Source organism: Crocodylus porosus, unplaced genomic scaffold, assembly GCF_001723895.1.
Source record: "Crocodylus porosus isolate Cpor-Errol unplaced genomic scaffold, CroPor_comp1, whole genome shotgun sequence".
In the NCBI taxonomy this organism is placed as follows: Eukaryota; Metazoa; Chordata; order Crocodylia; family Crocodylidae; genus Crocodylus; species Crocodylus porosus.
This window is the reverse complement of record NW_017728906.1, coordinates 1,718,411-1,731,892: the sequence shown is the minus strand read 5'-3', so window position 1 is coordinate 1,731,892 and position 13,482 is coordinate 1,718,411. Positions and strand designations below refer to the sequence as shown.

The window sequence follows — 13,482 nt, the reverse complement described above, 5'->3', positions numbered from 1 at the left end:
ATTTCCTCCACTTGTGATTTTGGTGCAGTCATCTGCTTCCTAGCTCCTGGTGCTGGATCAGTTGCACAGAGGTACTGGGAACTGCAGAGAGAGGGGAGTCTGACATAACGAGGGAATAGGATATAGGCAGGCCTCGAGTTACAATGTTTCGAGTTACAGTGTTTTGCACTTGCAATGTTTATAAATTGACACCCTGTTTCAACTTTCTGACCTTAGTTTCACCTTTACAACTTCACTGCTGGTTCCGACACCATGCCAGGCCATGCCATGCCAGCGAACAAGTTTGCTATGTTGCTCATCTCCCTGGAGAACATCTGTCCAAGCTTCCTTGGACACTTTCTTTAAAAAAGCAGACCAGACTTCAGAAAAACCTGCAGCCAAGACTCCTGAGAAGCCTCCAGCCAAGAGTCCTTCAAAAAGTCCAGCAAAGTCACCTCAAAGAAGTCTTTCCAAATCAATATTGTTAGACCCCGACTCCATGCAGCGCCCAACAACGAGCGAGACGACGGTCCAATTGCTTGTGGATCCTGGTACTCATTAGCCAGAGAAAGCAGGGAGCAAACACCAGCACACATTGCTCGCAACAGCTTTATTCAAAATGGAGATGGCTTCGGGCCAGGTCCCAAAAGAACAACAAACTGGGGACCTGCACTGAACATTAGTTCTTTTTACGTTTTATACAACTAGGTTCATACATATTAACATTTACCCAGCCTATGTCCCTCCCTCCTTTGGGTCCACCCATTTCTCTTCCCATCTCAAACTCCCAGCCCCTGATGCAAGATCACAGTAGAGGAGAGAGGGCTGGGAGATCATGGGGCTCAGGCTGGAAGAGCCTACTCTCCCGCACCAGCTCTGCAGTTGTAGAGCTCGAGCTGGGAGACTCTTCTCTCAGTCACAGAGCTGGTGCTGGGAGAGAAGGATCTTCCAGCCCGAGCCCCATGACTGGTATTATCACCTTTTGAAAGAACCGGATATTAACTAATAGCAATATGCTGTTACTGCGCCATCTTTTAGTGCTTCCTTGGCTCTAAAGGAACTACAATGAAAAATAGTAAGTAGAATCAATGTTTCATATCAACTTGCTTACAAAGTTCCAGTACAATCCCTGTTCCCTCCCCTCTGTCCTTGCCTTTGGTAAAGCACAGACAGATATTATTGCTTTTAAGGAGTGTTGGAAGTGTTATGCAGAGTTAACATGCCAGGCTGTAGTTTTCACTGTAGTGCTACTAAGAGCTGCCAGTCAACTTTTAAAGAACTGGGTACTGTACAGCTGCTAAGTAAATGCGCATTTCCAACCAAGAAAAATGAATGCTGTCCTTGCTGCTGGTCACTCACCAGATGGTTGTGTAGAGACCAACATGGTTGATTGTCTTTTTAAAGCCTTTGAAAGTTCTCTTGGATCCTACCTCTCTGGCAGGTTTCCTGGCTCCAGAGTCTGTCAGACATCCCTTCTTGGCTGGGGGCTCCCACACATCTGATGCTGTACCCTCCAAGCTGAGATTTACTTTTTCCCAGAACTGCTTTTCCTTCTCTGTTTGCATTTTGACCCCTTGGAAACATGGTCATGCAAGCAAATCCCTACAATGTTTCAAGAGCATTTCTAAAACTGCCCTCGTCTACTTGAGGCAGGGCACAAAAGATACAGATGAGGGCGCAGCAATACACCCTGGGACGCTGTTACCTGCCTCAGTTTCCTCAGTTCTCCAGAGTAGGGCCCTGAGAAACTGGTGGATTTCTTGTCGAAGTTCATGGCACGTGTGCAGGTAAAATACCATTTTTCATGTAATATTCATGGAACTACCACTGATCTTTCAAATGGGTCCCGGTACTTCTGTGAATATTCCTTTAAAACAGATATTTTACCCGCACACGTGTGGCAAGCAGGCACACAGCCATAGGTGGTGGAAAGCTGGGGCGCACAGGGCTCATCCCCCCCAACGTGGGGCAGCCTGGACATTTTAATACTAGGTGCTAGTGCAGTAAATCAAGCTACGTCTATTAAGAAATGCTGGCTGAATGCCTCATGGGACTAGTACTTTCTTCTATAGAAGCCCTAAGCAGTATAGTACAATATAAAACAACAATAAATAAAGTTGAACCCACCCTCCCCCCAACACTGAAGTGCTTTGGCTTGCCATTTTTCTGTCTGAGATGTGTTTAGCTTTCAATGAACGAGTATTTTCTAACCAAATAAAGAATATTTGACGGAGAAGCTTTTCCAGCTTTAGAAGGAAGTCAGGAGATTGGGCAGCTGGGAATGCATCCAGGGCTGTACCTGCAAGTTGTTTCCATTAAGTTAGTTGTCCACGGACACCTGGCCCTCTACCTTGTCACCTTTGGGAACACTATCGACACAGCAGGAGAGGAAAGGCTGATTATGGATATGGTTTGGGGTTATTTTGTCTGGGAAAACACGTACAACGTTTGTTGTTCAGAAGCGAAAGGGGTTAGGGATCACATTTGGATGGCAGCCAGTTTGCTGTGTTGCTTTACGTAGTTTGATTAATGGTTAATGATGAACTATTCCAGCTCCTCTGGTGACAGTCGGCTTCAGTTACAAAGTGCAGGAAGGAAGCAAAGTACAAGACGGCTCCCTGCCACAGCCATTCACATGACATAATACAGGATATAATGTTGCAAGTGTTTTCAATGTCATGTCTCTCCTGATTGGTCGGTACTAGACACTAGGGAAAAAGGCGCCAACAGGCAAAAAGGCGCCAATTTTCTCTATTCCATCTCGTTGACCGTGACGTTCGTTGCAGATTCCTTGCAGGAAAGGAAGGTTAAACTGTTCCATATGATGGGTTTGCTTACAGATGGGTGCTTTAAGCTCTCTCTGTCTCTTCTTTGTAATGTCTGCCTGCTTCAGGTTGCAGCTGCAGGTAAGTGGTTTCCCTTGTATCCTCCTATTTATATTGCAGGTATGTGAGCGGGATCACTAGTAGATTCGGTCCCAGAAAGGGCAGAGAATAAGGCACATCAACCGAGAGGAGTTGTCCTCTTCTGTTAGAACATTTTTGATCAATAACAAGAGGCATGACTGATTATTGGGGTGGGGGGTACAGAAGCTGTGAAAGGAAGGGCCAAAAGTCAGAGCTTGGCACAATGCAATTATCATCTGCACTTTCTCACTTTTTCAATAAGAAATGTGAAATTCAACCTTTCTAGCCCTTAAAGCACAAACTTCCTTCTGGGCTCACCTAATGAAATAGAGCAGTCCAGCAGACAAGGGTGTCTACTTGGGTGCCTATTTGAAAGAAAGAGGCAGTATCAAAATCCCTCCCAGACCACCAACCATTTTCTCATTTCTCTGCTTTGTACATGTTCTGCGTTACTGAGGACTGAGAAGTTAATTGTGCAGGAGTTTATAGAGTGCATTGACACCAGCTGCAAAAATGTCATTTTTTGTGGTATTGTAGACTAATTCAAACATTTCTATGATCTCTTACTATATCGATTTTCTCTTCGTCTGATCCTTGATTTGGGCTTGTTTCCAGGTTTTAAAGAAGCAGTGCAGTGTGAAATGGTTCCTGCAGTAGCCATTGGTGAAAATGTGACCCTGAGCTGTAACTTCACCCTTCCTCTAGATATTCTACAAATAACCTGGCAGAAGAGGAAAGGATATTCATTCGAGAACATAGCCACCAGCAGCAAGAGACACAGACCTAAATCTGTAGGGTTATTTCAGAACAGAGTCCTATTTACTAATACAAGTCTGAATGCATCATCCATCACTCTCTGTAATGTGACACTACAGGATGAAGGGGATTATAAATGCCTCTTCAATGCATTTCCACATGGGTCTTTCAGTAGAAACACCCACCTAACTGTGCAAGGTAAAGTTGTCCCCATTTTCTTTAGCATTATGGCCCTTTTTGGTGGGAGACTGGAAATATCCATGGAGTTGCCTTCATTGTGAATTCATTAATTAAGAAATAAATGTTTGCTATAGAAACTGTATGATAACATTTCAGACATGAAATATAGTATAGTTTCTGAGTTCATACACCTCTACCAACTGATTTGGGTACAGACATATAAAAAGTACTGACACAAAAAGTTGGTTTGCATTGCCAGATGTGAGTTAGGAAACAACCTTTACTGCTGCCAGATAAAATATTTCCTTGATTTTGAGAATCAGGTACTCAAAATCTCTTTTGCAAGGCTTCATTTGGAAATGTAACACAGAATTAAGAATAAGCAGCTTTCCCTCAACAAAGTTTTTGAGGAAATTGCTTTAGTTTAATAAAAATATTTAGTTGAAAATATTGTTTAATACAAATATTTCACCTAGACTGATGAGAGTGAATTTGTCTCCAAACCTATTCTGGGCTTTTTATTCCAGATAAATGTACAGAAGCCAATAAGAAACCTTTACAAACTAAGTAGGTGTGATGCCCATCAGTGTCAGTAACATTTAAGCAAACCTATAACACTATTTAACAAACTCTAAAGGAACATCCTCATTTCGGTTGCATTTCGTTTCTGCTTTTAGCTGTTTCAGAGATCAGAACCGAGCTCCACGTAAATTTCATTAACGAGGGGATCCTCACTGCGATTTGCTCGGCTACTGGAAAGCCTGCCCCCAAAATCACCTGGAGACCTGAGGGAGTCCTGACTGCTCATCACCCTGAGGTTGGCAGTGTTCACAATGCAGATGGAACAGTTACGGTGACAAATGCATGTAACTTCACCTTGGAGCGCCTCAAAAGCCTGACGTGTGTAATGGACCATCCAGAGGGAAGTAAAAAGAAGATCCTTTATCAAGAAGAGGATAAGAGACAAGAAGAATACGAAGGTAGGCTGGACTGATGAAGTGGGGTAGTGTACAGTGTATTTGCAGGCTTGTATTTGCAAGTACCTGCTTGACGCTGACCAGAATAGAATCTGCCACCTGATTGGTTTTCCTCTAGTAAGCAGACCCAGAAACACCCTAATGTACAGACACAGTGGGCAGAGCTTAGATGGCTTGAAGGCACTTTGGGTGCAAGTCTGGCATATATTGGGATTGGGATTTTCTTAAATTAACACTTCTGCCATAGCAAAAAGATTTTAGAAAGATGCGGTTAGATTTCTGAAAGGTTTTCATGTGATAATTTGTTTTACTTCCACAAAGCGCTTAATTTTAGAAATGATTTTGTAATATTGTCAGCATGGATTTCTTTTCTTTTTTTTGTGACTACTCCAACATATGATTTGTATCAAAACAACAAGATTATCATTATTCTTTTGCTAAAAATGTTTCTTAGAGGAAGATGCAAAGAAAAAGATTGAAAATAAAAGATATGAGTTGATAAAAAGGTAAAAAAAAAATGAATACTGTGACACAGATACAGTGTTGAATCCCTCAGAAGGTTTTCCATTTTTATTCATTATAATAGACAAACACAAGTAATGGTGAGTGTCATGGGAACTTCATGTCTAACAAGAACCTTCAAAATTAGTACCTATATGGCTCTTTCACAACATAAGACCACTCATTAATTCTCAAAACACATCTGTGAAAACTGATAGCTCAGTACTGCAAAGTAAGCATTGACATTTACTCTACCATGCTGAGCTTGGGGATCAATAGCAGATAAGTAAGGCTATTCACTATTCATAATTTGCAGCTCATCAATTGTTATTCTGCAGTTTACCAAGTTTTGGCATTGGCATTTGATTTGGTGAACAGAAAGATTAGCATCCTAGGTGGCAAGTCACATTTTAGAAGAGGTGATGAGGGAAGCAAGGAGCTCAGAAATCACCTGTTAGTTGAAGCTTATCTCTCTGCTCTGGGAATAATGAAAGACTTGACAGAAATGGCAGATATTCTTTGACGATGGGATCTGGGGGAAGGAATTTTGTCCAGATTTGGGATCCATCTGAGCAGAACTGGAAAGAGCATACTTGTGCTATAAGGTGATACTGATCAGAGACTTCAGTTTTCCAACCACCTTCTGGAAGAACAATTCAGGAAAGTATAAAATGTCAAGTCAGTTCTTAAGCCGTGTGGAGGACACCTTTCTGTCCCAGAAGCAGGGGATCATCAATCTCGGACCTTCTCTTGACCAGTAGGAAAGAATTCCTGGAGGATGTGAAAGTAATGGACAATGTGGTGAGGAAGTGATCATGATATGATAGGACTCCAGATCCTGAGACAGGGAGAGCATGAGGCCAGCAGAACAAGGAGGCCAGATTTCAGAAAGGTGGATCTCAGCTGACTCATGGTGCCCTGGGAAGACAAACTGAAGGATAATGGTGGCCAGGAGGGCTGTGAGCTTCTGCAGGACACAGTATTGGAAGCACAGCATGAAACTGTTAATGCAATGGAAGTGCACAAAGAATGGTAAGAGACCAAGGTGGCAGCACAACATGCTTGTAGGATGCCTCAAATGAAAAAGGAAAGCATATGGGTAATGGAAAGATGGGAAAGTCACCAAGGAAGCATACAACAAGAAAGAAAGAGCCCTCTGGGACAAAATCAGGAAGGCAAAGACAAAGAAGAACCTGCACCTGGTGAGGGAGGCTACAGATGACAAGAGGACATTCTGTAACTATGCTGGCTTGGAACAAAAGGCCAAGGATGCTGTGGGTCCGCCGTTAGATAACCACGGGGAACTCGTAACAGAAGGTGAAAGAATGTGGAGCTACTCAATAGCTACTTTGCCTCGGTTTTCACAAAAAAACTGCAACTAGACACCTCATAAAGATTATTTGGATAAAGAAGTAGAGACGTTGAGGGATGAGATGGGAAAAGAGATAGCTAGAGAGCTTTTGATGGATCAGGATGAATTTAAGTCAGTAGGGCTTGCTGAACTTTATCCCAGGGACCAAGATATGTTATTTAGAACAAACCATGTCAAACAAACTTGAGCTCCTTTCACAAAGTAACTACTTTGGATAACGGGAATACTGTGAACATAGTGTATCTGGACTTGTGCAAGGTTTTAGAGACGTGCTGCATGATCTTATAAACAAATATGGGAAATATGGCCTGAAGAGAACTGCTGTAAAGTGGATAGAGAACTGGCTCAACAGTCTCAAGCAAAGTCTCAAAGGGAAAAGATCCAGTTATCAGTGGATCCGTGTCAGAATGACAGGAGGTGTAAAGTGGAGTCCCACAGGGGGCTGCTCTGGGCTCAGTGCTGTTCAATTTGTTTATTAATGATGTGGTTGCTACTCTAGAAAGTTTCTTGAGGAAGCCTGCAGATGACATGCAGCTGGGAAGGCTTGTGAACACTTTGGAGGGTGTGAGCGCTATTCAGCAGGAACGTGACAGATTGGAAAGCTGGGCTGGAGTTAACAGGGTGAAAGTCGGTGCTGATAAATGCAAGGTGCAGCACCTCAGGAGGAAGAATAAAAAATCCAAATACCAAATGAGTGAGCCCTGGCTGGATGGCAGCGCTACAGACAAGGATCTGGGAGTCTAGCTAGAACACCAACTCAATATGTGTCTGCAGCATGATGCAGCCACACAAAAGGGATGCATCCATAGAAGCATTACATGGAAGACATAGAAGGTCATAGTGCCTGTCTTATTGGCACTGGTTAGGCTTCATCTAACATACTGTGTGCAATTTAGGGCTCTACATAGGTATGTTGAGCTTGTGGTAAAGGTGCTGAAGAGGAGAAACACTGTGCCCTTCAAATACCTGAAGGGCTGCCATAAATTAGAGGGGAAACATCTTATGTCTCTGGCTGCGGAGAGTAGGACATGGACCAGTGACTTGAAGTTGCAGCAAAGTAGGTTTAAATGGGATGTCAGGAAGAACTTCTTCATAGTTGGAAATGGGGGGCTTGGGTTTAATGACTTGTCAGGCTGACACATGCACTTCAGAACTGAGGTAGAAACCTGGTGCTTCCTGGACCTGATCTCCAGAAAAGAAACAAACAATTGATCACCTCCATTGGGGTTCCTCAGTAACCTTTGTCTGTTTGTTGAAATGTGTTTTCCAGGTGTTCCTGTGGAGACGATTATTCTTTTTCTTCTGGTTCCTATACTTTTTGGCTTAGGAATTATGTTCATACTACTAAGCAAAAGAAAAGAGAAAAGGTAAGTCAAATGACCGTTTAATACTATTGTGTTACAAAGCTCGATTACAACCGATTACAATACAGTCTTTGAATAGCTGAAAGGTGCTCAAAGGTGTCAAAGGGGAGGTCTCACTTCTATAGAGAAAATCATAGGGGTTAGAGTCACAATGTCTGAATCCAGCTCATTAAGTCCACTATCCCGGCTGACCAAGATGGTGAGATTTCCAGCTCCACTGTGCACATCTCCACCTAGGGCTGACCAAGTGCCATGTGCGCACTGCTCTCTCTTCCCCTGCTCCAGCCTTAAGCTTCCTCTTTCCTTTATCCCTGGCCCCCAGCTCCTGAGGGTTTCTGGGCATGGCAGTCCAAATGAACAGCTCTGCAGACTTTGTCCTGGTTCTTCCTGCTATTACACGCATTTCATTCACATTTCAAAAGGATGTACTAACCCTCACTGCTGCTTTGGTTCTCCTTCTGACTGAGAGAGAATCCTGATTTGAACTGCTTACCAAATAGCTAAAACAATTTCTGCAAGTTTGGCAGCCTCTATGTGTGACACATACTCCCATCCCATCCCTCCTTCAAGGCCAACACAACATTCTTTGAAGGAGTGTGTAGTACTCTGACTAATGCTTTCCCCTTAATCAGAGAAAAAAAATGGCTGTAAGCGATCTCAGGAGGCCATCTTGTCCAAGCCCTGGTCCAAGCAGGGTCAGCCCTGACTTAAACTTCCCAGTTTATTGTTTCTCTAAAAATAAAGCTTAAGTAAAACAAAGATAACACTCAGCAGGACTCAGTGTTGACAGGACTGGCCCTAATACCAGAAATCATTCTTGGTCCTGAATTAATAAACTAAGATCATAAGGCTTTTCCTGAACTGATAACCTTCTTGCCCTCAAGCTTTCAGACAACAAATATGGAAATCAGGCCTGTCCAGAATGGTGACTTTCTATACAGTTTCAAGAAAAGTTGCTGAGCATTCCTACTAACTACTTACTCTTTCTTTGGCTTTTACAGGGCTTTTCTAGTTGGATTGACCTGCCCTACCTTGCTTTATCAATATGTGCAGGCTGCAATTATTCAAACAACCCATGCCTCCTCTCCTTTGTAGCAATCACCAGGTTCAATAAACACATGCATACATCAGCTAGAACAACTAAACAATGAACTTTATTGTGGAGCAGTTGGCAACCTTTGGCTTTGCTCTCCAACTAGCTAGCAAAGCACCTTCTCTCTAACTAAGGGACTATCTCCCAGTTCCCAACTCCTTCAGTCTCCTATTTGGAAGCATCTCTAAATTATAACTTCTGCAACTACACCCTTGGCTTCTCTATTTTTTTTCTTTTGGAGAAAAAAATGCCTGCAGTCTAAACAGTATGGGTTACATATTGTATGTATAAAAGAGACTCTTGGAAGAAATTAGAGTGCTTGAATTCTAAACTAAAAAGAGATTATAGGAAAGAAGGTCTAATGAAATTTTGTGTTGCAGTTTGCAGTACATTCAGATCAAAGCATTTTGTAGAGACAGTTGCTATTAACAACATTCTGCCACAATCCAGCTACATCCTAATAAAGACGATAATTTATAGAGTGAGCTAGTAAAGGCTTACGTTTTATGCTTTTAGTCAAAGTAAACCATTCTGGAAATAAAGAAATGAGCCGTGTCTGCCCTGGACTCAGAGTTGTCATTGCAGCACATGTAGAGAGACCTGAGCCAGCTATTCAGCGGGATGGCTGGGCACAGTGGAGCTGGACAACACACACTTTGGTGTAGCTTTCTCAAGCCCACCTGTGACCCAAGGTATTTATATGGTAGCTGAAGTCCAGTCCGTACAAATATCAGATGGATTATAACTAACTCAGGTATGCCTATATATGCTGCAATCCCACCTCTTATTGAAATGTGGACTCTGAGCTGAAAAGAACTTAGCTCAGAGTTAGCAGATCCACCAGGGTTTAAACACAAGCAGTGTTACTGGATAACAAAAGAGGGGTCCTGAGATTAATTCCCTTGTATTATCCCTGTTCTTGTCAGCCCATTGTCTTCATCATCTCTATCTAGATGTTAACTTCCTTTGATAGAAGAGGCATGTCTCTTCGGTATGTTTTGTAAAATGTCTAGCATGCTTCCTGTCGCTTATAAATGTCTAATCTCAATATGCTAGATCACAAGTTTCCAGTGTGCCCAGCACTCCTGCAAAAGAAGCATTTTTAAATGAAGACAAGGGCAAGACTCCCCAGAACCTGCGGACACCACTGAACCAGGCTGTTTCCTATCATAATGAGGTAATGATTTTAACGTGGCAAGCACCTCAGCAAGAATTTGCCAGTGGGTGCCTGACATAGCTGCAATATGCCAGGGTCCTCATTAAAATAGTCAATTAAAATTTTTAATTAATTCTCTTTCAAATGATAAATTGACTTCATTATAGGCGGGTATACTCTACGGATGTAAAGTGAAAAAAAATACCACTTTATCATATATAAGCTTGCTTACATATGGTGTACATGGTTCTTTTTTTCTTCTTCTTTTTTTTGGAAGGCAGTGGAGGGTTGTCCACTCTTTCATAGCTTTTAATGTAAGAGAAAATCAAGACCTTCCTTCCTGTCTTTGCTGGAAAAGCCTAGGAAGACATTTAGGTCAGCTAGAGACACTACACTTTTTCCAGTTTAAGTGATTGGAAATCGGTCTATACCCATAACAGAATAGAAGTTTGGCTTTCAAAAGCAGTCTATACCCAGAAGAGAATGAAAAAAATGGTGGAACCAGATCTAAGATTTGTACCCCCTGCCCCCCGCACCTCCCTCCCAACTACAAACTTAAACTATGCCACTTACAGAAAACCATAATTTAGACTGATTCTGCCTCAGGCTTTTTGAATGTCTGTACCTGGCTTTAAAGGTGAACGAAAAATGATTTTTTTAAGTTCAGTGTAGATGAAATTAAGTGATTAGAGCTGGTTGGAAATTACTTGGTTGGTTTTTCTTCAAAACATGCCAATTTCTTATACACAAATTAGTAGTTTCATCTGGAACCCATCCGGCTCCATGAATTTTCAGCAACTCAGACATAGGATATCAGCTGATCCCTGCCTGCCTTCTGTGGGACACCCATGAGGTTCAAGGTCTGTGGTTCAAGCAAAGCCATCGCCGGAGTCATGCGGCCTGCTGTAGCAGTGCCCATCGCACAGGCTGCTTGAACTTCAGCTCCAGTCACTCAAGACATACGAGTCTATCTCAGATCACTGCAACTATTTCTTTTCAGTAAAATGTGGAGGAGAAAGTAGCAGAGACGGGGAGAGGAAGAGACAAGAGGCATGGAACCTGATTTTCAGTTACCATATCCCAGTATATGGGGCAGCAATAGAGAGCAGGGAGCAGGAGGTTTTAAGCCATCCTTACACCACTCTTAGTTTGAGATACGAGGGATCTTAGCTGGGAACCAGAGAAGTAAGACAGTGAGCTCTCGTCATTCTTCCCAGGATATTGGCACAACTCCATGTAGACTCCCCTAGGCCAAAACAAGGTTGCTTTAATTTCTAATACTCCTTTTATACAGTGATCAACTCAGATGACGTATTACACTCCACCAATATCCTAAATATCTTGAGCTGTCCTGTACCATGGGCTTGTTCTGTCTCCTGAACCTAGTATTCCCATTCCAACCTTGTCACTGTGGTACTGGTCTATTCCAGCCATCCCCCCCTCCCATCTCCTGACAGGAGTGCACATGTGGTCCACCCTCGAAGTATTGCTTATTCAAGGAGTTCATGCATCAGTCAGGTTCACTGATCAGATTTACTCCGGCCAACAGTTTAGCAGAGCTTTTGTGTGAGCAGTATACATATGAATCCGTGTTCCAGTGAGGCCTACAGTATCCTTCATGTAGCTATACAACTTTCACATCTTGAAAGCAGCATTAGCCTCTTTCCTAAAGCAGTTTGTTCCTTAGTCAGTTGTGTTTCTATTCCCTGACCTCTTATTATGTGAGCTACTTATTCCTGCTAACTGATTTGGGAAGTTCTATCCAGGTGATTCCTCTTAGTGTTATTCCTCCGTATCTTTTCCTGTCAAAAAAAAAATCATCATCATCAATGCAGCCTTACTGTTTTGCTTGCTTTTACAGGGGTCAACCGCAGAATCTCTTCGGAAAAGGACTACACCACAAAAGCAAACTGGGGTCCGAAATAGTGAAAAGGTGCATAGAGCGATATTCCAAGACAAAGAAAAGAACAAGGAGGCCAATGCCCACGAGAATTCGCTGTATGGTATTGATGAGTTGGAGAATTAAATTTTAGGAAATTAATGCAGGGGTGAAGTTTCCTTTCTGAAAATGAGAAAAAGGTGGCTGAGAGTATTCCTGAAATCTTGAGACACTTTCAGATCAGTACAAATGCTGAAATGTCCAATGTAGGGTAGCACATGGCGGAGATCATGGTGGCAGCCAGCCAGCACCCTGGCCACAAAGAGTTCCCGTTTGGCTGGCAGGTGCTGCAGGCCCTGCTCCAGGTCAGAGCCAGGGCCCTGCTACAGGGAGGTAGGTCTCAGGGGCCAGGGGAGGGGCCCAAGTTCCAGGGGACATGGGCACAGCCTCCCCTGGCAGGCCCAGGCAGCCAGCTGCTGCTCCACCAAATGAATGCACCACTGTTCCAGGTCTACCACCTTGGCCCAGTGGTTGTGATATGCCTGCAGATGTGCCTCCTCCCAGGTGAGGTCCTCCACCTCCCACATCCGCTGGTCTGCCCCCAAGCTCTCCACCATGACCACCAGCCACTGCAACAGGCAGGTCCAACCCTGCCTATACCATTGATGCAGTCAGTGCCTCTGAGAGGTTCTCACAGTGGGTGGCAGTGAGCCTACAGCAGCAGTCCTGTGGCCCCCTACAACATCTCCCTCATGTTCAGATGTTGGCCCTGCAGAGGCAAGACACAGGCTTTTGTTGAGAGTTTGCAACATTTGCTTCAGAGGCACTGCACTACCTGGCTTCAAATTGGAGGTCAGCCATGTGCGGGTATCCAGGGACCATGGTAACCTGGCCAGGCAGGCCTGGGCCCAGGTGGGTCCTGCCCAAGCCCCCTGTCCCTGCTTGCTTCTCAGGGGTTGGCTTCAGGTTGCCTGCCTCCCCTGCCCATTTTGCAGGGTGAGCCATGTCAGGATGCTGGCAGCACCTGCAGCCATGGCTGCAAGACCAGCTAACCTCCCCTTTGCCCCTGCTGGCCCACCACTCTGCTGCACAGGCACCCAGCCCCTACTGCCTGGGTACGGGGCACATAGGACTGCCAGACAACTGGGGTGAGGGGCTGGCCACAGCCATGCCCTCCCTGCTGCTGGTGGCTCCAGAGAGGCACCCCAGGGCTGGCCGCTTCTGCATTCTGAGCGTGTTCCTGATGCGTTTGCTCTAGGCTGTATGTGAAGAGCTGTCTGTGTAGACAGAGGGGTGCCCCAGCCACTATGCCCTGCTGC

The 13,482-nt window shown here is 44.0% G+C and overlaps 1 protein-coding gene across 2 annotated transcripts; it reads left to right on the top strand.

Moving 5' to 3' along the window:
• The first annotated feature begins 814 nt into the window (after positions 1-814).
• Positions 815-12,480, top strand: LOC109305594 (OX-2 membrane glycoprotein-like). 2 transcript variants are annotated; one of them, XM_019528583.1, is made up of 6 exons: positions 815-1,054; positions 3,501-3,839; positions 4,499-4,801; positions 7,942-8,038; positions 10,185-10,305; positions 12,146-12,479. In XM_019528583.1, exons 1-6 carry the CDS (start codon positions 1,045-1,047, stop codon positions 12,308-12,310), a joined length of 1,035 nt encoding a protein of 344 aa, XP_019384128.1. In that variant the 5' UTR covers positions 815-1,044; the 3' UTR covers positions 12,311-12,479. The 2 variants fall into 2 exon arrangements, with proteins under 2 accessions (XP_019384128.1, XP_019384127.1); XM_019528582.1 differs by lacking the exon at positions 815-1,054 and adding an exon at positions 2,625-2,885 and having other exon boundaries at positions 12,146-12,480.
• The last annotated feature ends 1,002 nt before the right edge of the window (positions 12,481-13,482 follow it).